This window comes from Netta rufina (assembly GCF_964035555.1).
Source record: "Netta rufina genome assembly, chromosome: Z".
Taxonomy (NCBI): domain Eukaryota; kingdom Metazoa; phylum Chordata; class Aves; order Anseriformes; family Anatidae; genus Netta; species Netta rufina.
In genome coordinates, this window is record NC_140126.1 from 14,703,213 (window position 1) to 14,727,468 (window position 24,256).

The window sequence follows — 24,256 nt, forward strand, 5'->3', positions numbered from 1 at the left end:
ATGACGAGGCCAGGTCAGCGTGCTGACCTGGAAAATCCTGAAGCCTTGACAGGGAGCTGCCTGAAGCCAAGGTCTTCAGCTGCACAGTCCTGAGCAGCTGCCAGATGTCCCCTGGAAGGAGAATGATGCTTCTCCCTGTATCACCGATGCAGATACTCAGTACTGCTCTGAGTAAATGGCTGCTCCACATTCTGTGCTCAGCTTCAGAAATGGAGGCACAAGCAATATAATGTGAACATGAGCCCATGGGCTGGCCACACAGGAGCTGCTTGTGCAGTGAACTCTGAGGCTCTTGCACTGTTGGAATTGGCTGATTAAAACAGACCTCCAGAGCTAGGCAGATGCAGAGTGCTGGGGGTGACGTGTTAGTCTGGGGTGAACTGATGCATTCAAAAAATGTTAAGCAATGGTACACAAAAGTGCTGGGATAGTATGCCAAATGGGAAAATGGAGGTCAGAATTAAAAAGTGGGCAAAAGCAAAACTCAGGTATCAAACAACGTTAATAACAGTGATCATAGAGTCGCAGAATCATTTGGGTTGCAAAAGGCCTCTAAGATCATCTTGTCCAACCTTTAACCTAGCACTGACAAGTCCAGCACTAAACCATGCTGCTCAGTTCTACATCTACACCTAGTGAAAGCAAGGAGAGGGTCTTGTAGCATTCCAACAAACTGCTCCCAAATGCACACAAATTGTTTGACACAAAGACCTTTGAGAAGTGACAGACTTTGAGCTAAGTCAGAGAAATAAGCTAGAGCTTAGCACCCGGCAGGGTGTTGGAGGGAAAACACAAGGAACTGGAAACCAAATAGGCACACACTGCTTTCCCAGCAGGGTTGAGATGGTCAGCGAGGCACGGCGAAGGGAGGAAGATGGCAGGCAGAAAGGAGCATGCAGGCAGCGTGTGCCACCCTGCCTTTCTTCCACCGGGTAGAAGTTGTGAGGGAAATCTGTGTCCTGGGATCCAGGAGAGGTAAAGGGCCATGGGTGGGGTGTGTGTGAGTGGACAACACCGGACCGGGTGCCACGGGAGTTATGAGGGGAAATGGCCAGGGTGGGAGAAGAAGCGTAGGGATGGGATAGAGGCAGAAGGCAAACAAGGACAGGATGGTCTGATTTTTGAAGAGGGATGTAATACACTTTATTCACGACTAAAACACTGGCTGTAGGTGAGGGCAGCCAGCGGATGGAGCGGTGTGGCGGGGTGCACAGCCCCCTCACCCACACCTCGCCCAGCACCTCAGCACCACACACCTCCCCCTGGCCCCCAAAAGGAGCCTCCGGGCGGCCAGGCGGGCCCGCCAAGCCTGCGGCAGCACCCGCACCCCGCCACCTCCGCCGGGGGCAGCCCCAGCCCCGCGGCCGGCCCGTGGCGGAGGCCGCCAGGGGGCGGGCGGCGAGGGTGGGTGCGGGCCGGGCCCATCGATGGGGGCGGCCGCTCTGCGCTCGGCTCCTCCGCCCTGCCTCTCGGCTCTGGATTAGCGAAACTGGCGACGTGGGACCGGGCCGGCCCCGCCGCGCCCCGCGGGGTGAAGCCGGGACTCGCCGCCCGCCGGCAGCGCCGGGGCTCCGCGGCTCCGCTCCCGCAGCCCCGCTCCGCGCCGCCCCGCACCGCCCCGCACCGCAGCCATGGCGCTGCGGGCCCGGGCGCTGTACGACTTCAGGTCGGAGAACCCCGGCGAGATCTCGCTGCGGGAGCACGAGGTGCTGAGCCTGTGCAGCGAGCAGGACATCGAGGGCTGGCTGGAGGGCGTCAACAGCCGCGGCGACCGCGGCCTCTTCCCGGCCTCCTACGTGCAGGTGATCCGCGCCCCCGCCGCCGAGCCGCCGCCGCCCGCCCGCTACGCCAATGTCCCCGCCGCCGGCTTCGAGCCGCTGCCGCCGCCCGCCGCCTTCAAGCCGGCACAGCAGCAGCAGCACCACCAGCACCAGCAGCAGCAGCAGCAGCAGCAGCAGCAGCAGCCCCCGGCGGCGCAGCAGCCCCCCGAGCCCTTCCCGGTGCCGCCCGCCGCCGGGTACCCCTTCCCTATGGCACCCTACGGCGGCCCCTACCAGCCCAGCCAGGGCAGCGACGACGACTGGGACGATGACTGGGACGACAGCTCGACGGTGGCGGACGAGCCCGGGGCGCTGGGAAGCTCCTACCCCGACTACGAGGCTGCGGGGGGCGGCGGGGCAGCGGGGCGCTACCGCCTGTCCACGCGGTCCGAGCTGTCCCTGGGGTCCCGCGGTGGTGGTGGAGGGGGCGGTGGAGGTGGTGGACACGCAGCCGGACACCCGCACCCGGCTGGTGGAGGAGCCAAGAGCTCGGCCACGGTGAGCCGCAACCTCAACCGGTTCTCCACCTTCGTCAAGTCCGGCGGGGAGGCCTTTGTGCTGGGCGAGGCATCGGGTTTTGTGAAGGATGGGGATAAGCTGTGCGTGGTGCTGGGGCCGCGCGGCCCCGAGTGGCAGGAGAACCCATACCCCTTCCAGTGCTCCATCGAGGACCCCACCAAGCAGACCAAGTTCAAGGGGATGAAGAGCTATATCGCCTACAAGCTGGTGCCCAGCCACACCGGGCAGCAGGTGCACCGCCGCTACAAGCACTTCGACTGGCTCTACGGGCGCCTGGCCGAGAAGTTCCCCGTCATCTCCGTGCCCCACTTGCCCGAGAAGCAGGCCACCGGCCGCTTCGAGGAGGACTTCATCTCCAAGCGTCGCAAAGGCTTGGCCTGGTGGATGGACCACATGTGCAGCCACCCCGTGCTGGCACAGTGCGATGCCTTCCAGCACTTCCTCACCTGTCCCAGCACGGACGAGAAGGCCTGGAAGCAGGGCAAGCGCAAGGCTGAGAAAGACGAGATGGTGGGTGCCAACTTCTTCCTGACCATCAGTGTCCCCGCTGGCCCTGGGGCTGGCCTGGACTTGCAGGAGGTGGAGAGCCAGGTGGACGGCTTCAAAGCCTTCACGAAGAAGATGGACGAGAGCGCCCTGCAGCTCAATCACACCGTCAACGAGTTCGCCCGCAAACAAGTCACTGGCTTCAAGAAGGAATACCAGAAGGTGGGGCACTCCTTCAAGTGCCTCAGCCAGGCGTTTGAGCTGGACCAGCAGGCCTTTTCGGCCGGCCTCAACCAAGCCATAGCCTTCACTGCGGAAGCCTACGATGCCATCGGGGACCTCTTTGCAGATCAGCCCCGACAGGACCTAGATCCCGTGATGGATTTGTTAGCGCTGTATCAGGGGCATTTGGCCAACTTTCCGGACATCATCCACGTCCAGAAAGGTAACACCCTTACTTATTTTCTGAAATTATAGTTTAATGTATCAGTGCCATGCAGGCAGAGGTAGGAACCAGGAGCTAAACTTTCTCCACGTATGGCTTGTTGGCCTTGGGTTAAACTTTTCAGTGTTTACTCAGGTAGTCTGTTGCTAAAAATACACAAAACACATCAGTGACAGCTTTCATTCTGTGCCAAAGGTCTAGACTTTGTTGGGATTTCTGTTCGTCAGAGGTTACTGAGCATGACTGTGTGCCTCTGAAAGAAACCACATCTACCTGTGAGGCTGATACATTAAAGATTAATGAGCTTGTTTACAACCGTCGGAGATCAACTGGTATGAAAACATCTATTACTCTTTTACGTATGTCAGGTATCTTAAATCTCTGATCTAGCAGGTAATAGATAAGTAATCTGAAGATGCAGATACTCCAGCTGACCTTATTGTTGGAAGTGTTACATGCATTTTGCATGTATGATGGACATTCAGATGAGAAGTTTAAAGCTGTTGGTGTTTGTCAGTTTGGCTGTACATTAAACTCCCTTTGCACCTTTGTGAGGACAGTGGTCTGCCGCAGTGTTCCTAGTTGAGGTTTTTCATCCTTTGCCCTTATTATCCTGAAGAGATGTTGCTCATGTGGTACCCTTTCGGCATCTTTCTACCTGAAACATGCTTCTGAGGTTTGCATTGCTGTTTGTTTGGCACTTTCTGATCCATTAGGGGAAAGAAACTCAGAAAATGAAAGAATCATCTGCTGTATAACTAGGGACACTCATTCAGATAAATACAGGTTTGTAGCATTGAATAAGTGTAGATGATTTCCCTGCTGTGAGGTTAATGCTATTCATGCGTTCATCACTGTTGTGAGAAGAATAGCCCATCATTCATCCTTTTTCCTGTTATATCGCTGATCTATGGCTTTCAACTCAAAGATCAGAAGTAAAGAGACCTAGGAAAACTCCACCTACGCTGTACAGAAATTCATGTATGTAACAGTTGTACAACAAAATGCAAGAGCTTCTTCACTGGAAATTATTTTCGAGATTTATAAGTGGTGGTCTGTATCCAGAGAGGCAGAGCCTTATCTGTGACCCACAGTGATTCAGTCTTTCATGCCTTTATCTGCCTTTTTCAAGGCCTTGAACTCTTGAGATTTTTGATGAAATGGTTGGAAGAGTTTTTACAACATATCAAAAAAGGCAGGCTTTCTGTAGGTGCACACTATTGCTAGGAAAATCTGAGGAGGCAGAGTTGATAAAGTGATAAAGTACACAGCTTGTTTAAGAAAGCAAGAGTTTCATTTCAAGTAGAAGCACCAAGTTCAGATGTTCATTCTCTCGAATCTTGAAAATTCTGGGTGGAAACTTAAATAATTGCGATACTATTTTGAAGAGAAAGCTGAAAAGTGCAGTCTGACCTTTGAGAATTTGCTCTGCTAGCTGGTGTGGCATTGTGTTCTGATAACAACTCTCAAGTACTTTAAATTTGGAGAGAGGCGAGACCCTGGCAACATTTCACACTTGGGAAGGAGAAAGATTTTTTTATCAGGTGCAATAAAACAGCAGATGATATACACTATTTAAATGTAGTCTTAAAACTTTAAGATAGACTATAGAGTTTACTCTGAGGAGAGGATTGGGAATAATAAGATATGCGCTTGATTCAACCCGTATTGCCTTTAGCTTGCACATCTCTATTTCACTTTCAGTTGTGTTTGAATTTGCACTTACAAGAAGGCTTACCTTCTTGAACCAGGGAAAATTCATCTAAGCGAGCTTCCACCATAGCAGTGCAGAAGTATGATGACATACATAGAGCTGATGCGGTGCCAGAAGACTGTGCTGGAGCTGGTTGGAGAAATGTACAGCCAGCCTGCCTTCACATGCTAATGCTCCAGCACCTCTGAGCTAATAGAATATTTTTCCTGGTGCATATTTGCAATCAGAAAATGGCTTGGGTTTGAGAGTTTGGTCTCCTGAGTGTCTGTATTCATGACAGGAACAGGGTTAGGGCTGGGTTATGCATTTGCTGCTTTTGTTCCCTGTAAAGAAGAGACAAACTAGAAGAGAAAACTGACTATTTCTTTTTTCTTCTCCATTTTATGGCTGTTTTATTGCTCTTAGCAGTTATTTCTAACATGGTATAACTCTTCAATTCCAAATTGTAAACTTCAGATAAAAACATGAACTGTGTGGTGTTCTTACAACATAAGACCTTTCTTTTAAATTTATAGTCCGGGACAGCTGCCAGTATGTGAGGATTATTATTGTCTGTGCAGACCAAACAAAGATCTGTTGGTGATAATAGATCATCTGAAAACAGAGTGGATGTGTCTTTCTTTCAGTGTTTTATTTTCTAGTGTACAACTTTGTGCAGTAAAATAACCCAAAAGTGCCTTTAGAGGTGGCAGAAACAGCAGCCTTTTGATACATTGCCAGCATGGGCTTGGCTTTAAGAAGAACTCTAAAGTTATGCTTCCTCCATTTTTCTCTACATAGTGCAAATGGATTGTCCACTTGGGGTAAAAAGCGAAGCCGTTTCTAGACTCCATCTCTGTATCCCTCTAGACCTGAGAAGGACCAAAAAAATAAAGGCAGCTATGCCCCAAACATGTATCTGTTGGTAGAACCTTAGACTGCCTTGTCTTGTTAAGGGTTTGATCTACTGCGGATAGTTGAACAGCTGCTTAATGTGACTGGAAGCGTGTTTTGTGCAGGAGACTGAGAAGTCAGCGTGTCTGAGGTTTTTCAATAATTTCTGCAAAGTTTTTTCTGCAAAAAGAAAGCCGAAGAATCTGAACTAGAGGCAAGAATTTTCTTCCATTTGGCTGTTACCTGTTTGTCTAAAGTTATGAATCAAAGACAGGTAAGCCTGCTGTTACGTTGTCTGTATCAGCAGGGAAATGGGTTAAACATGGTGCTTATTCCTGCTCAGGGATCCCGGTCTTTCTGCCTCCCATGCTGAGGGCATCATACGTGATATGGGGGGTGCAGGGAGTGATTGTCATTTTGGTCACTTAGATAAAGACGGAAAGCCACGGGAATATGTTCAACGTGTTTAATAGTACAAGTATGTGATGGAATGGTAATAACTTCGATAGGAGATATAGAGATTCCTCTCTCTCTGCCTTCTTGATGTTGAGCACTGTTCCAAAAGAGACAGAGGAGGGGTTCGAAGTGCTTTTCTCCCACAGTCTAGTTGAGGACCAGCTTGGCAGTAGCGTTGTGAGAAACCTTTCTTGGTTTTGTGTGTGCACCTGTCCAGGTCTGAAGCTTCACTGAAACAAACCCTACAGTGAAGAGCACACCGAGCTGGAAATCCCACGTTTCCATTGGGAAGTGCTTGGCATGAGAGTCCCACTGAGACTGGCAACAGAGCATTTCAGTCCCAAGACATGGTTTCCTTACAAATGGTTGCTCTTTTAGACGTTTTCAAAATAAAACTGAGCACTTAGGGAAAACTGACATTTGTAGAGGTAGGTGATGGCAGAGTAGTGTATCCGAGCCTCTCAGCACCCAAATACTTTTACAAGTCTAGCCCTCATCCACAGGGAAGTGCACATAACACGCTTACATTAAAGCTTTCCTGTGCATACCTGTGTGTTTTGGAATAGAGGATCCAAGTGTGTTAGACAGCTATACTTGTACTTAGTTTTCTTTAGCCTCTGGCAAAACATTTGTAAAAGAGGAGTGTTTAGTTCATGAGGCTTAAAACCAAAACTGCACCTTTACTTGTCTTCTTCTTTTTGCAGAACTGATGTGCCTTTCAAGAAATGCTAGATTCAGTTGCTTTAAGGTTGAGAGAGAAGAAAAGCACCCTTCCATCTTTGTTTCTGTGCATTTTAGGGTCTAGTTGTGGAAATTCCCTAGGCATTCTTGGCAAAATAATTCCTACGTATTAATTGCTAGAGCTTCACTCAAGTGATGAAATCTTCTGACTTCCATAATCTTCAACCTAAATGTTTGCTGCAGGCCCATGCAAGTTCAGGTTTGGGAAGTTTGTGCACATGTGAGAATTTGAAATAGTGTGTGAGTGTATGCTGGTGCTGCAGTTCATGCGTGTCTGGCTATCTTATCTTGATACTTGCTTAGTGAGAGTACAGAAGTTAAGTGTTTTTTTTTTTAATTTGTTTCTGTTTTTGAAGTCTTTCTTGAGGAATTACTATAATTGGCATCTTGTTTTCTGAAAGAGGAAGAAACACTGGCTAACTTGTTTCATCTCTGCTTTCCAAAATTGTTTCTTTATCTTACCATGATGTTGTTAACTTCTGGTACAATTTTTGCAAAACTGACTCAAGAAAGTGTTTTCTAAATGTTTTCTGAGATGTAGGCAGCAATTAATTTCCTTAGCACACCAAGATCTAAAATAATTATTTTAAAAAATCTGAGTGACCTTACCCATTTTCTTCTTAATAAGTTTGTGAAAAATCAAATGGGGCAAATGTCCTTACCTGGAGCAAAGGTCATCCTAGACGTTGGCTATAAAAATGCACTGGGTGTGCTTTTAGAATAACAAAATTTTAGGTGAAAAAACATTCCAGATAGTAATGCATTGGAATTTCAAACATGGAAAAAAAACAAACGGAAAATTGGAGGTCTCCATAACATTTTCAGCAGTTCTTGCAGGGAGGGGAGAAGGAAGAAGTCTCTGTTTGTCCTTGAATGAATGAAACTGGTTGGAATTCACATCTGAGATTGTATAACTCAGTGTAAAAGCAGTGCCTTTCTTGCTTGCTTTCTAACCTCTTAAGTTCAGTGCACAGACTTGTATTCTCTTGTAATCCTTGCCAGATGCCTTCTGTAATGATAAAAAGAGATGGGTACCCACCTTCCATCTATTTAAGATGAAAAAGAACAGATTTCCCTAGGAGGATGACTGTTGTCACCCCTCTCAGCTTTTGCACTGCTGTTACAGGAGTGATGTAGTATTTGTCTACTTGCTCCTGAATCACCCAGTCTGAACCTGGTGGTGTTTGAAAGAAGCCCGAGGGAAACAGACTTTTACATGGCTAAACCGTGAAGGAATCCTCACTTTCAGCAACAGTATAAAATCACAGCTTCCTTGGTCTGTGTAAATCACACAGAGGACAACAATAAGCAAGACTACAATGGAGCAATGCCCTTACTTGAAGGGGATTAAACAGAAAGAAAGAAAGAAAAAAGCTTGTGTGTCTTATCTGCCAAAAAAATGCATGGATCTTGCATGCATTGTTCTTTTCTTTTTCCTCCCACTCCCCAGTCTCTTCTTATCTTATCTTTCTAAGTGAGCAAGATTCATGCAGGTTTGATGTTTCTCTTCCCTGGTACCTTTTGGAACCTCTCTTAGCTTGATATCACACAAACTTTATGATGGCAAGACATTTCATAGGTGGTAAAATCCCAGTGACAGTTTTTCAGCAAACAGCTGGTAGCAGAGGAAGAAGATCGCTGTTCCACCTGTGGGAAGGACTGCATGCAGTGCTGCACACCAGCACGCCTGTATCCACCAGGCATTCACTACCAGCAGGCTGGAGAAGTTTTGACCAGAGCTCACACCTGCATTTTTAACCACAGGCGGTAGACTCCAAGCTCTTGTGTTCTTGCTTGCCACAAGAATTAAGGCTCTGCCTACTGGGAAGACCTCCTGAATGGCAGAGAGAAGAGGGTAGCAGGATGTATATGTATATGTATATGTATATGTATATTTATATATAAAAAATGCCTGTCACCATCTTGATACACGCTCTTGGGAACCACTCTGATGGCAGGGGTAAGAACAGGAGCTGGCCTTTTAGTATCTCAGCACTTCTGTTTTCAACTAATTTTAAAAAGGGAAGAAAAGCCACAAGACTACAAGATAAGAGTGCAGATATTAAAGAAGTAGAAATTATTTTGTAGAAGGAGGAAGCAGTTTTATTTCAAAGACTATGCAATAGCTTTTCAGGTTGAAGTTTCTGAAGAATCTGTATGCTAAGAAAGGGTTCGTTGTCCTCTTATGGCTGGGGAAGTGTAGGTCATGCTAGAAGGACTTCTATCAAAACAGGGATGACCAGAATTGGTAGACTGAAAACAGAAAGCAACTCCTAGAGCTTTTCCACGTATTTGTAAGCACATTATCAAAACCAAACAAGCTGGCTGAATTTTCTATTTTTGCAAGTCACCTTTGAAACAAGGACACGTTTCAGCCTTTCCAACATCTTTTCCATGACTTCATTGTTAGACTTTGTTTGAACAGTTAAAATGCCAATTTAATGTGTGCAGACTGTATAAACTCATCCAGCTGGTACCTTACTTATTTTGATTTGCCTGATTCAAATAGCACAGAAACTGAAATTTTAATTAAAGAAATGAAATCACATTTGGCTGAGCCCCCAAGATATTAGCTTTATCAACAGATTTGAGCAAATAGCAAATGCTTTCTACAGTCTTGTTTATATCTTTCATGAAGGCCACAAGGATTTAAATAAAACAAAACAAAACAAAAGTTAAAAATGCATTTAAAACTTTTGAGTTGGTATTTCATGAAATCAGTAACTATATATATATATATGTATATATGTACATTAAAGGTCTGCTCAGGTCTTGACTATGCTTAGGCCTTGTCTTGGGCTGTTCAGCTTATGCTTTAGATAGGCATGCAGCACATATAAATAACTTCTGTAACAGTGATGAACTGAACCAGCCTTTTTATGCCTGCATGTGATTCTTTCCAAGCAATTGTGAAAGCAGATTAATGCGGTTATTGGGAGTTTACACTGCATTTTCTCCCTGTGATGAAAAACAACTTACTAATCTATTTTTTTCAGAGTTACCATTTCGAATCCTAGGCATGGATAGCTGTTCCAGCCAAGTGACAATATAATGGAGAAAAATCCATTTTACCAAATTTCATGATAATGATGCCATGTTTTCAGTTTGCTTTGAGTTTAGGTAAGTCAAGGTGCTCAGAGGAGTAGATCCCATCCTCCAAAAAGGCAGTCAATTCTCTTCTGCCTCAGTAATTCTATAATTCTTTCTATACATTAGAATATATAAATATATTTATTTACAGTTTTAATTAACATATAATACAATAGTATCTGTTACAGAATTTTTATATATGATGTGTATATAGCATTATACTATGCTATTGTAAAGCTCTGTTTTTATATTAGATTGCAATCGGTTATATTAGTGTTGGTTTGCTTTGGCTGTTTATACTGCAACAAGGAATCTCCTTCCTGTCCTCACAGAGATGCTGCAGCATTCAGGTTTCTAAGGGAGAGCATTTAAGGTGCACTAGGGAAAAAGTGGAGCTGGATCTGCGCTTAATTTGGGTCTCATCTCTTTTCATATGAAGTTACGTGAGGTGGCTCTGCATGTTTTATTGTTTGCTGATCCTAGGACAGTCGTGGAACTATGCAGATGATGGTGAACAGTCAAATACCATAAACTGTGCTCACCTTTCGCATCCCTTCAGTCTTTATGGAGAGCAGCATCCAAAAGCAGGACTTGCGTAGGACCGCAATAAAGCAGGGTTATGAGAGGAGGTGAAAACTGCATTTATACTGGCTTTACTTGACAATGTCATATGGATACTGCTATGCTGTGTAGCCTCTATTCTCATGTACACCCACATCCCATAAATCTCAAGAAATTTTTGAGGTTACTGTTTAGTATTATGAAGCCTACATCCATTTTGATAATTACTTGTATTCATCTTCTATAGATCTAGAGGAGACATTTCTGCTCATATGCTGCTAACCAATTGTACTGAAAATTAATTTCTTATGTGTGTACAACATCGTTTCTGATTGAGGTTGGTTTTTTTTTAATTAGGCATTATGAACAGGGCATTTATAAAAGCTGTTAAGATTTAGTGGCATTGTTCTGGCAGGAAAGTACCTGTTCTGAACATGCTGAAGGGGAGAATCCCATGTTCAGAAACTATGATGATTAAATTGTAAAAGGCATCTTAAATTTTTGGAAAAACAAACATCTATTTGGAAAGCCATCTTGGTGCCACTCTTAAATGCAGGCTTGCATTTAAGACATACTTAAAATCACTGTGAGTTTCCATCTCTGCACTCCTGCCAGTTGCAATCACTTACGTTTTCAAGTGTCCACCCTGAAATAGTTCAGCATGAACTGCTTTTCGAAGGGCAGATGTACTGCCTTTCTAACAACCAGCCTGATCTGTGGGGTCACTCCTTTCTATAGCCTGCTCTGTAGCATCAGCTGAAGTGCTGTCAAACCTCCTTAACTTGTAGGTAGGAGTGCTGAAAATTACAGGCTGCCTTTGAATTGGGCAAAACCTGTGTCACTGAATGTTTGCCTCTCAGGCTGTGATGCACAATGCTATGTTTGTAATAATGGAAAGCCGTGTACACAGTTCAGCTGGATTTTAAAATTAACTCATTGATTTTATGGGCTTTCTTTCAGACATTGCTACAGGTACTTACACAGTCAGTAGAAATACTTGTAAACATATGCTGCAGTGGCTACAGTAAGGTTGTTCATTTGCAGAAAACATTGTCTGCATACAATACATCTAAAATATATTCCTTTTAAAGTTGCTATATTCAGCATTTAGGAGAAGAAAAAAAACCAACACCTTTCAACTGATTTTGCATAATTTTTGCCTTCGGTAGTGTAGCAGTATGGGTTTCCTTTTTTTAATGGTAGGCGTGGCAGGCCTGTTGTTCCGTAGTGTTTCTTCCATTTATTTCGCCACCTTGCTCACACCCCCTGTTGTCAACTGTTTTAAGGGCAAAGTGTGGCTTGCAGCTTGTATAGCAGTGCGCTGTAGCTTGGCTCAGTGAAACGTTCTTGCTGGAGATGCTGGATTTATCTGGAGGACTCTAGAGCTGAAGTATGCATTGCCAATGTGATAACGGAAGTATTTTTTCAGTAGCATAAACATTTTGGAGATTCTGAACATGCCTAGAAATGATTACAGCCCTTGTTTCTCTGGATTAAAAAATGGGCTGTGTATACTCTTCTTATGTGTGTGAACACCAACTTGCTGTTGTACACAGAGTGATCTACAGCAATTTAATCAGACCATAAATAGGGCATTACTTAAAAAAAAAAAAAAAAAGATAGCAGTTAGACATGTATAGTATCCATTAACAGTACTAATTCTTTAAAATAGAGTGGCATTTGACACTGTGCATTCTATCACCATCATTAATCACTTATATAGGAAGTAAATCAATGTCTATGTTTAAAACCACCAGATAAGATCAGCATTTGTCATGTTTCTGAAATCTCTGGCAAAGACTTTTATTTCTGCATTGTGTAGATTAGAAGGTGACTTTATTTTCAACTCTATTTTATCTCTTGAGTGACAGCTTTTGATGAGCTTTGTAACAGGATAGCTGGAAGAACAAATATTTCTGTCTAATAATGCCACAGTCAGTAAGCGTTAACCTGGATGTTAGCAGAGACCTACAATTTGTGAGCCTAGATTTATAGGATAGTACTATTTTATTCTGATTTTTTTTGAGCAATGGGCAAAGAAATAATGAAAAATCCCTGTTTTTTGTTTTTGTTGTTAGGTTGCATATCCTAAAAGCATTATAGCCATGTTCTCATATCTATACAAAAACCTGTAATACTAAAATGGTTGTAATTTTATTTTTGCATTTTTAACTCATTTTCATTATGAAAAGTAGAACTTTCTTCAAATAGTTTAATAGTTTTACATCATCAATAAAAATATCACCATTGAATTAGCTTGGTTTTGAAAATTGTTGATACTTTTAGAAAATACAAGTGACTTCATCCTTTTGCCTTTGATGTTGAAGATTGTTTGCTTTGTTATGTCTGAAACACTAAAATCAGATTTCAAAGTAGTGAGCCATTCCTTCATTAGTTTCAGTAATGCTACATTTTTTCCTGTGACATTCTTTTACACAGTTAAGTCTGCTGGAGAAGCCTTCTGTTTTTAATTTCAGGCAAATTCCCATTATGCTGCACTCCCTTCTAAAACTCAGCCAGAAAATGTAAAGAATTTGCAGAATCTTAACTTAATGTAGGCTTCTTTTGTTAATCTGTGCTCACAGCATTCTTAAGCAAATAATCCATCAGTGTAGTACAACCTCTATTCTGCTACACACATTTCTGTCGTTTCTCTTCGAATGGAGAGAGGGGAAGCTTAGGGGTTTGCTTCAGAGCAGGGTTTCACGTTAGGTGTAATCTTGCGCGGTGCTTCTGATCCTTCCCTTGTGTTGGAGCGAGCAATTGCATAGCCGTGGGCTGAGCTGGATCGAATTGCTAAGCCATCGGTAAAGCCAAGCCCTCCAGGCCCAGAGCAGCGTTAATTGGGTTAGTCATCTGAGTCATCCTGTAACAACATCTCTGCTAGCTGCGGTGCAAGCGGGACGGCCACGTCGATGGCTTCGCTTGGCAGCAGTCAGCTGGGTTACGGAGACGGCTCTGTCTTCCACCGGGTAAATCAAAACTGTGGCTACGTGCACGTGGGCTGCCCGGGGTTTGCCTTTTCAAATCCTTAGGCAAAGAGCTGTAATTAAACAACAAATAAATGCAATGAATAAACATCATCTGGTCTGTGGTAAGAAAAGTGTAAAATCATTTCTAGTTATTTTTTATGCTTTTATGCATCCTTTATGAAAGCTGCTACAAGCCGTGTGATGTGTATTGTTTTCTCACTTCTTTTTAGAGGTGGTGTCTCAGAATAGAAGTAAAGCAAAGGGAATTGTTTACGTTCAAAGTTCTCCCTTCAGTATCGAGTAGCATACTTTAAAGGAGACATCATTGATGCCTACTGCTGGGCAATTTAATATGAAGGGCAGCTGAATGGCATGGAAACACAAGTTATTTTTCTTTCTAGCAAGTGATGCACCAAATCGGATTTCGTAGTTTGCAGATGGTAGGAAGACAAAATGAATTATGTATGTATGTATCACACAGGTAATTTAATTTTCACAGGATCTATCAGGTGAAACTGCTGAACAGTTTTCTTTGTCAAACTTCTGAGTTTCAGTAAAGAACACAATGTTTTCTGACTAGCTTTCTTCCCTCACGAGAGAGCCGTTTTTCAGAGGAACCTTTGTACTTTGACACAAACTCTTCTGGGAGGCTGGCGCACCGAAGCTTATTGGCCAGGGGACTTCTCAAAGGAGGCATTCAGGAGTCTGCTGCCCTTTGTTTTTGCCACGCTTACCACTGACACAAAGGCCAGAACAATCGTCCTCCCCAGATCTTTTCTGCTCTGCCATCTATTGTCTTTTCAGGTATCGTTTCTGAGCAGAGTGGGTACAGATTTGTGTTCAGGGTGGCTGGTGGCCACATGCCGTGTTCCTGTCCCTTGGAGCATCGCCGCTTCTCACCTGTGGCACCAGCAGCCGTCATCATGCAGGGGCAGAGCAGAGCAGAGTGGGGCGGGCACGAGGCTAATGCCTCCCTCCCACATTAAGGACCTGTTCCAAAAAGTAGCCTTCTGCTTAACGTATCAAGGACAACCACAGGAATAACTTCTTTTTTTTTTTGTCTCATGTATCTTCTGCAGTTATTTTGCAATAATTCTGTAACTGGAGGTATAAAGAATAACAAGAATGTGTGTGTTTGAAAGGAAGTCTTGCACTATCATAACAGTTTATGCATGTGTCAGTTATCTCACTACTAGTGGAAGAAGGCTGTTTGCTGCGGTTTAGCGTAATCCATCACTAAAGTGAAGAATGTATTTGAGCATCTGTAGTCAGAAAGGCATTACAAATACAGGATCTAAAAAGCTATGTAAAACTTCTACATGCTAGGTGAGTTTTTCAGTTCAGTATTTCCTGCTGAGGTACTACAGACGGTGATATATGGGTGACTTAGCAGATGATACGCGTTCCTGAGAGCAACAGTGAATTGCAGACCTCCAGACCCCCACAGATCCTCGCTGCTGCTGCAAGTGCCATGTGTAAGTGACACCGAGCTGACAGGCCTTTGTGCTTAATACCATATTGCAAGCCCATACATGTATGCAGTAGTTCTGTATGAAGTTAAGTCATTAGCATTACAGCAATTTTTTAGCTCATTTTCTGAAAAGAGGAATACCTTTCTGAACAGCATCAGTAAGGTCTGCTTGTATTTTTTTAAGAACTGAGCAAGCCCAGCCATGGGGCAGGTGTCTGCTGTACCAAGCACTGTACAAAAGCAGAGCATAAGGGGGGCTGCTGCCCCAGAGATTCCCCTTTCTCTTGCTTTGTCTTCATTTGGATTCATAACTTCAGATGCAGCTGAGGTTTCGCTCCTGAGTACTGCATACAGAACTCCAAAGCTGATGTCCAGGTGCTACTTGGAGGAGAAGAGGAGCTGGGCAGTTGGAAGCTGGTCTTCATGAGCTGAGCCCCGAGTCTTCTGCTTTCTGTTCACGTTGCAGGTTGCAGCATGGGCTGGTGTCATGCACCCTCCGCACCAAGAACCCGGGCAGGGCTGGCTGCTGGCAGGATGATCATGTGCAGTCAGTTGCAATCCATTCCCCATGCATGAATGGGAGCTTGGGGACACACATGCATCTGCATGATGGGATCCACTTTTACATCTGTGTACCTGTACTTACAGGGTGAGGGGAAGTGAGTACAAGCTCATGTGTAGGCTCAAACCCACCCTTGGTTCACTGTTCACACATGCTCAAAGCATTTCTGAATGTAATAAAACTGCAGGTGATAGGAAAATACATTGCTTGACCCAAACTTGAGTGTTCTCAGGTTCAGGACTTTTTTTTTTTGTTTTACTTTCCTGAATGTATTTGATTCTTTCTGCCTCATTGCAACCTCATGCTTGCATGGGAGCTTCCTGACTCAACACACTTCATTTTTTCCTGGTAACTCCTCAGCACCTATTTAAGTTGCTGTTTATACAGCATGTTTCACAGCCTGCAAGTATTTGTTTCTAGCAGGAATTTTATGTTGTCCGTATCTTCTTGGCTGCAAGTATTACTATAAATGTCCCTTATTAAATGTGTTCATGTAACCTAGTGTTGTCTAATCTCAGACTTCAAAACAAGTACTGAAAACTGTGAGTTTCTAAAAGCCCTTGACGGCAGTCATTGAGCACCCCTGTCTGTTTAACATCAGGCTTTGAGCAATGAAAAATAGCATTCACATCTGCTTTTCTCCACCTTTAAGGACAGAAATAGATGTAGCACAGCTTTTTGCAGTGTCTGTGACCCAGGCCTTCTTTGTTGATTGAAAGCTGTCCCTGACCACTGGAACCTGCTCTCCTAACAGAAGGGCTTTTCATCAGACCAGAAGCTTTAAATGCACGGGCAAGTCGTAAGGGAATCTTTAGAAATGGAACAAAACAGAAATAAAATAAAATAAAAAATATATATATATAGAGAGAGAGAGAGACAGGTTTTTTTTGTTTGGTTTGTTTTGTTGTTGTTTTTTTTTAATATTTCATCCCTGTTGGAACAGTTTATTGGCAAGTATTCTCCCAGCAGGAGATATTCAGCAGGATACCTCTTTCTGTGCCTTCTCCTCCACCCTAAAATGTGTGGTATCCTTTTTTTAGGGCTGCCAGAATTCTGTGATAGTGACTGTCCTTCTGTTTGCTTGTCTTTAAATACACCTTGCTTTTTTGGATTATCCAAACCAGAGCTTGACGTTTGGATCTATGAATCCAGGAGCTGGGGGAATGGAGCAGAGCAGCCCAGGTGGAGGGAGCTGCATCCAGCTTCAGGTGCTTCTCCAGGTGTGCCTGGCCGGAGGGGCTTGCTCAGCCTCTGCAGGGTGCGGGGCGGGAGGGAAGGTGCAGAGGTGCCAGGCAGACAGAGGAGAGGGGTGCAGCAGCAGCTGGGAGGACGTTTTGAGAAAATGGGAGATGAAACATGGTGTGTTGCTGTTAGTGAAGGTGCTTGCAAAGTGGTGTGATTTTTTTTTCCTGAGGTTTACTAAACTAAGGCTTGCAAGCTTCAGTAGATGATGAACAAATTAGAAATGGTGTTTTAGAATAAATGATTGCTTACCTTTTAATGTAAAGCATGTGGGTTGTTTTCTGTTTTTTGTTTTATTATTATTATTATTATTATTATTTTCTCTGTGTTTGGGGAAGGTTCGTTGATTGTCCTAAAATAACCTAAATATTTCCCCCTGTGAAGTTATTTCAAGGTTCATTCTTTCACTGTTAATTCAGGACTTCATTTAGGGTACTTGAAAAAAAATAGTAAGAAATTTGTGTTCAAGTATATGTATAAACTCTTGTTATACATCACTGACTTCCAGCTGTAGTCTGCCTAGACTTTATAGTGGAATTTCCTTTAGTACCAGCATGAAAACACGTGCATTACAAGAACAGTGTTAATGGTTGGAAGTTTTCCCCTTGGATTCCTCTCCCTAATTATAAATATTTTTTTAACTTTTTTTTCCAGAAAAAAAAAAAAGTGACAACATATAATATTTATAGTCTCAAGGGGTTTAGTGTGTTTGGTAATGTATGGTTGTATTGATGTAAAATAATTTGAAGATTATGCTCACTCCAGAATCTAGTTATGCATTCAGCTGCTGATGCTGTAAAATTTCAGTATTTTTTCTTCCAGTTTGGTCATTCTAGAAATAACATCTAAAGCTATTTCCACACATCACAACCAAAGAGTTGTCATATTTATTTAACCAGCTCCATCTGGCTACCAGTTAAGTCACAAATTTCTTTTTTTTTTTTCACAGCCCTGTACAGATTCCTGCAATGCAAACAGAATGCAGAGGGAAAAAAAAAATGCCGAGTTGGGTTTTGTTTCCTGAAAGCAATGTCCTTTCTGTAGAACAGAGGATTGACTGTTTTTTTACATCGTATCCTGCCTCCCAGATTATTTGGTCTTTGAAGGGGAAAGCACAGATCTTCTGGCGCGGCCTGCTGTTTGCAGCACTGCCTGTGTTTTTTCAGTTTTGTTTTTTTGGGCCAGGCTGGAGATGATGAGGTCAATCGGTTGTAGCAGCTAGTGCCAAGCTTTCGGCCCTCATGCCTGAGGGCTGTGGCATCGGGAAAGGTGTGTATGGGCCAGGCTGCACCAACCACCCCACATTGCCCAATACCTGTGCTTTCTGTGGAGCAGTCTTTGGTCTAATCTTGTCATGCTCATGACTTCCCTGCTGCCCTAGCAGGAATGGTCCATGTGGTTCGTACAGACCAGAGAGGAGTTTTTGAAGCTCCCAATAGAGAACACATACTGGGACTGAAACAAATTCTTTTTCCCCAGGTCCTCTAAATCTTCTGGTATTTTAACTTGCCTCTAGTAAGAGCACAGTGACACAGTGGTTAGGCATTGGAACTGGCTGAACGGAGAAGTGGCGGAGTCCCCATCCCTGCAGGTATTTAAGTGATGTATGGTTTAGTGGGGAGGCTCAGCAGCTCATGTGGACAGTTGGACTCGGTCATCCTGAAGGTCTTTTCCAGCCTCGATAGTTCTGTGACCTTAGAGATGAGACAAGGGACAACCGCACCAGGCTGTGAGAAATGCCAGGGTGATGGGTGTCCAACTAAACAGGTAAGGAAAAGATAGAAGGTGACATGACTGCTGCTGAACACTTTTTGCTGGTGAACGGTGTTCGTTACAGAGATTCAGGCTGACAAGAAGATGAAATTGGAGGTCGTCCTCCTTAAAGACAGAGGTAGAGAGTCTCCTCTGTTAGCTTGGTTCCTCTGTGAGCTTGCTGTAGGGAGTACAGAAATGCATTTCTTAAGGCAACGTAAAGGGAGTCCTGTTCATGAACTGTAGTCGCTTGTATGATGTGAAGCGTAATGTGAAAGGAGAGAATCATTTGAGACATTGCAAGTAGCTGAAGGAACAAGAAACTTGTGTGATCATAAAAGTTTTGACAAGTGTTGTATCACTAGCATTTTTTTGAGAAGATAAAGATGCATTGATCTGACTGTTCTTATGTATATGAATAAGGTACATTCCCAGGGCGGCAGTGGTCATGGCACCAAGCCTGCCAGAGCTCAAGAAACATTTGGGCAATGCTCTCAGACACATGATCTGATTGATCTGGTTTTACTTATTTATTTATTTGTTTGTTTATTTATTTATTGTGTCATCCTTCGGGGACCCAGGAGTTGGACTCGATGAGACCCTTCCAGCTTGGATATTCTATGAAGATACGTATGTGATATCTAAGGCAAAGAAGTTGCTTTTATGGGAAGCCGAGCTCATGAAAATGAACGTTCAAGATGCTTCTTGGTGTTCTGTGTCACTATACGAGTCTGTTCTGGTGATGTTGTGGTTTTGTAGCGTGTGCTTTAGTCAGCTGTGTGGAGGAGGAAGGCTACCAACCTTTTTGTGTGTTCTTTTTCAGGCTCTTCAAAAACTGCGTTATCTCTATCTGGAGTCTACAACTTTGAAACAAACTCTTAGATTCTCTAGTACTCAGTGTATTTTGGGGTGTCTGTATTGTAGAAGCAGAATGGTATACTGTTATTTTGTGTATTCAGATCTCCTTTTGATGTTTCACAAATGTTGTGAAAGTATATGGTGTTTCACAAAGGTTTCTCAATGATGTTACTTTTCTGGTGTTTATGTAAGCTTAAATCTGACTTGTTTTGTAGTGCTTTTCTCCACTGCTGGTGTATTTATCAGTTATTCTCTGAAGGACACCATCTGATTTCTTAAGATTATGAAATAAGCATGTTTTTCTCTTACTGACCTTTGCAAGCTACTGTCATAAAAATTGCTTTATTTTTTAGCAAGATATTTTGTTCTGTGATTTTATTATTTGAAAGAACTTTTCATTCATATAAACACACATATGACTGCATTCAGAATGAGCCTTATACAAATCCTTGTTGTTGCTAAATGACCTGTTAAAGTGCAGTAAAGTCTAAATTTTTCCTCACAGTTGTACTCTTGTGCTTTCTTCTTTACACAGGAGCCCTTACCAAAGTGAAGGAGAGTAAGCGGCATGTCGAAGAGGGGAAGATGGAGCTCCAAAAAGCAGAGGGCATTCAAGAACGCTGTAACATTATTTCTTTTGCAACCCTAGCAGAAATTAATCATTTCCACAAAATCCGTGTGAGGGACTTTAAATCACAGATGCAGCATTTCTTGCAACAGCAAATACTCTTTTTTCAAAAAGTGACACAAAAGCTAGAAGAAGCTCTTCACAAGTATGACAGTGTTTAATCTCTGAACATTGATTTGTGGACTTTGCTCGATTTGAACATGACTTAAGCAGCAAAGCAAACATCGCTGCTGTTAAAGAGCTATTGCCAGTGGTAGGTGGTGGTACAAGGATGGTTTGTGTTCACCTGGAATCCCGGTTTAATCTCTGATATGTAGGAAGGAAACAGTTATAGGGCTATGTAGTAGAAACAGTACCACACGTTGTAACTAAGTTATACTGTGTATGCCTACACTACCATTGTAACTTTTTTGAAATAATGAGTATACTATTTGCCTTATTGCTTTTTGAAATACGGTATTTTAGTGCATACTTTGTAGACCTCAAAACCCTTTGGGTCTTTAAGGAAGTTGGCTAGATAAGCCTGCTTCAGATGCCTTTTTACTTTCCTAGATTTGGATTTCCTAAATTCAAACAATTCTCTGTTTACAGACTCCTACTAGAGCAGCTATGTGATTCTGTGCCTTTAGACTCTATTTTTCCTTTTCTAGTAAGTCACATTTTTATGATTGAATGAATGAAGGGTTGATGCCTATGACAGGAACTGATAATGAAACCTCATATTAACTGGAAAAAAATCAGCTGCCATCCAGTTTGCACAGCAAGTACTGTCTTATGACAAATGTTGGCTCAAAAAGGAGAAATTAAATCTATTCACACTTTCCTTGAAAATGGAGACTACTTGTTACATGTACTAGGATGTTAAGCACATATACAAATATACACCATTGAATTCCCTTTCTGAAATGAATATTACAGTGAGGGTTTTTTTTAGTATAAAGCATTACTGTGAGTGGAAATTTGAAGAACTAGCCTGATAAAAATGATGTTTATCAAGAGGATATGAATGCAGGCTATGTGGCTAGAACATTTTTTTCTTAAACGTAGAAAAAGATCTGCTCATTGCTCAGTTGCTGATTCAGTTTAACTTCAGACTTGCATCTACATTGCCGGTTGTCTGAGTTGAGACTCCACTGTGATTCATTAGTTTACTCGGTTACAAATTTTCAGGGATGTTCAGTAATACAAATGATCTGAAATAAGTCTTGGCTGAACTGACTTGGAAAACAGGTGGCATTTTTATGTTTATAACACTCAAGAATTAACAATTGTCTTAATTTTTGTATAAATATTTTTGACAAGCAGGGTGCATTTATATGTATGTAAACACTATCTTTTAAGGAGTTTTCTGGCTTATTTCCCTTGAATTAAGTCTGAAGTCTGTGTTTATAACCTATTGGTTCCCTTCTTAGAGGTCAGTATGAAAGAGGGTTTTTATTTATCCTAGTCTTTTTCTCTTAAACAAAAATAACAAAACCTTCAAAGGAAACAAAATGTTTACTTTTTTGTTTTCAATTAAATTAATCAAAGATAGATTAAACAAATTAAAGCCTGGAAAAGGAAGTTAAGCAACAGTTAAGTTTAAGTACAAATCATTCCTCACCTATGCAGCAGAAATGTACAGTTCTTTTACTCAATCATGTGAGATTCTGTAGCTTAATCTCACACCTCTGTTTCAGAGGAATAAATGTAAGAATGTAGTTTTGGGTTTAAGATTTGCCCCCAAATGCTTGGAAGATTGCTATTTTGACCACTTTGCATTCAGCAGTGCTGCTAATACATACCCAAAGAAACGAAATACAGAGTGACGAGGAAGAAAAAACAACAGTGTTTGTAAAAGGACAATCAGTGAGGGAAGAATCCATTTGCAGGCTATTGAAAGAACGCTGCAAACAGCAATGTTGACTGTAAAATAAGGACCATAGTTGTAGGGATGACTTGCTCTTTATCTTCCTCATGGTGTCTTGTTCTACATTCAAAATTCATCACTTCCCATAACAGCTCTTCCCACCAGTGCTCCAACTTCCCACATACTGTTTAATTACCTGAGACAGCAGTGAGCCGGGTTTGAGCTGTTCCGTGGCTTACGTTTGCTTAAGCCAGATAGCATTTTGTTAAATGACTTTGCAGTAATTAAACCAGGCTACAATTGAAGTAATTCTGTATAGAGGTATTAAGACCTGATTGATCTTGGTCCAGTTGAAGTATTTTAGGAGGTTAGTATTAATGAAGTGTACATGCCCAGGGAAAATTAAGCTGTGATATGTATACATAAAACATTATCAGACAGGTACAGTTTTCCCAAATAAACTGTCATGGCCTTCACCTTACTTTCTGATTTGTGAATTTTCGGGGCAGAGGGAGAATAGGGGTGCTAATTTTTTAAACTTGATGTACCAAAATGCTTGACTGCAGTCCTGGATCTGAGGTGTTGCAGAGTTTGAAAAGGTATTAACACATAAGCATCTTGCTTTTATTCTCACTTAGAGAGCATTGGAGTTAGGCAGATGTAGGGAGCCAGAACTCAGTTCATGCTTACTGCACTCTGTGAGATCTACCGTTTTAGTTTTACTTGGAACCAAGTGTCACACTGACCACCCATGCTGACGGACTACTGGATGGTGCGATCTGAGGTCCGAATGTACTCTACAGGAAGGGGAATGTATATTGTGTGGGACTGTGGAGGTATCGAGGGAAATCTAACAAAACCTCTTAAATGAATAAATGTGGAAGAGAGGAAATGAGCTCCATAACATAATGTTAAACGCATTTGTTTTATTCCATTCCTGTAATTTGTGTTTGATGCATTACAATTTTTGTGCTGATAGTAATATGTGTCTGTTATATTTACTGGGAGTTTAGGGGGATTAATTGAAAGCTGCAAAAAGATTCACTGATGTATTGGTTTCTGTGAAAGTGCTGTATCCAATGAAAAATGTAGAATAAACCCATCAGTGGAATATAGCTACTTAAAATCATCAGCAAGTGGTGAGTGAGTAATGTTTCTTTCTAATTAGAGGCTTTACATTTAGAAATTAACAACCTGTGAAAATGATTAGATATGTTTGTGTTGTAGCCCTTATGCTGTGTGATGCTTGCAAAGAAAACGGTTGTCTCTGTATGTGACCTGTGCACATTTTCTAGATATACCCCACCACTTTCATGATCCCATGGCAGAGTACATTTGTTTTAGGAGCATTGCACAACCCAGCTTAGAGAGATCAACAGTAAAATTGTGATGCTGAAACATTCAAGGCAAGCACCAACAAAATCTGGAAAAAAAATCAGTGGAAGTATGTCACATAAAATTCATATGCTTTTATAAGATGCTAATGAACCGTGTACACTGAAAATACCTACATTATTTTGTGAGGCACAGGTATCTTTTTTGTGAATTACAAGACGCTGTTTGCACTACTTTATTATTTTGCCAAACTTTCACAATTCCAGCCAATATCTTCCATGCTGGTTGTCTGCTCCAGCTTGAATTCTTCAGGGAAGCTTAAAACTGTTCAGCTATTTCTGAGAAGGAGATCATAAAAATATAAAAAATTTAAATAGGTTTTTCTTCCTCTTAGACCCTTTGGCTGAAAAGCTTTAGTTCTCTCATACTTTGGAACAAGGACTTGAAATTTGGCAGACTTGTTACCTTTTGCCTCCTCAGATACGCCTTGCTGCACAGTGAAAATTTGCCCAAATATTTCAAAGTTAAACTAAGGTTTCTTCAGACTCACTTCTGCTAAAGTTTGACAGATAATTTTTCTGTAGCTCCCATTTGCTTCAAGCCATTCTTGATGGCTTTGTCTAACCTCAGGCAGCAGCAGCTCCATGAGACTTTCTCTGTCATCGTTTTGTCCCTTCATCTAGAAGGGGCTGAGCCTTCGGAGCAGAAGCTGAGCAAAGAAGCTCTCAGTAGGTCCTGGTGTTGCTGTTCTTGGTACCTGGCTCTGGGAGGAGAGAAGCAGCAGCCTGGTGTGCAGGTTGGCAGCTACAGCAATGTGGACATTGGAGGTGATGTGGGGAACACATGGGGACAAACATCAGGGAAAGGCTACGGCAGAAAGCC

At 42.7% G+C, this 24,256-nt stretch overlaps 1 protein-coding gene across 1 annotated transcript; it reads left to right on the forward strand.

The window, feature by feature from the left end:
• The first annotated feature begins 1,567 nt into the window (after positions 1-1,567).
• Positions 1,568-23,127, forward strand: SNX18 (sorting nexin 18). Its single transcript, XM_084305541.1, has 2 exons — positions 1,568-3,270; positions 20,098-23,127. Exons 1-2 carry the CDS (start codon positions 1,632-1,634, stop codon positions 20,349-20,351), a joined length of 1,893 nt encoding a protein of 630 aa, XP_084161667.1. The 5' UTR covers positions 1,568-1,631; the 3' UTR covers positions 20,352-23,127.
• The last annotated feature ends 1,129 nt before the right edge of the window (positions 23,128-24,256 follow it).

Excerpts from the sequence above, each read along its gene's own strand:
- SNX18 (XM_084305541.1), top strand. The coding sequence starts at position 1,632 with ATGGCGCTGCGGGCCCGGGCGCTGTACGACTTCAGGTCGGAGAACCCC. Across the intron at positions 3,271-20,097 it reads CATCATCCACGTCCAGAAAG|GAGCCCTTACCAAAGTGAAG; the intron begins GTAACACCCTTA and ends TTCTTTACACAG.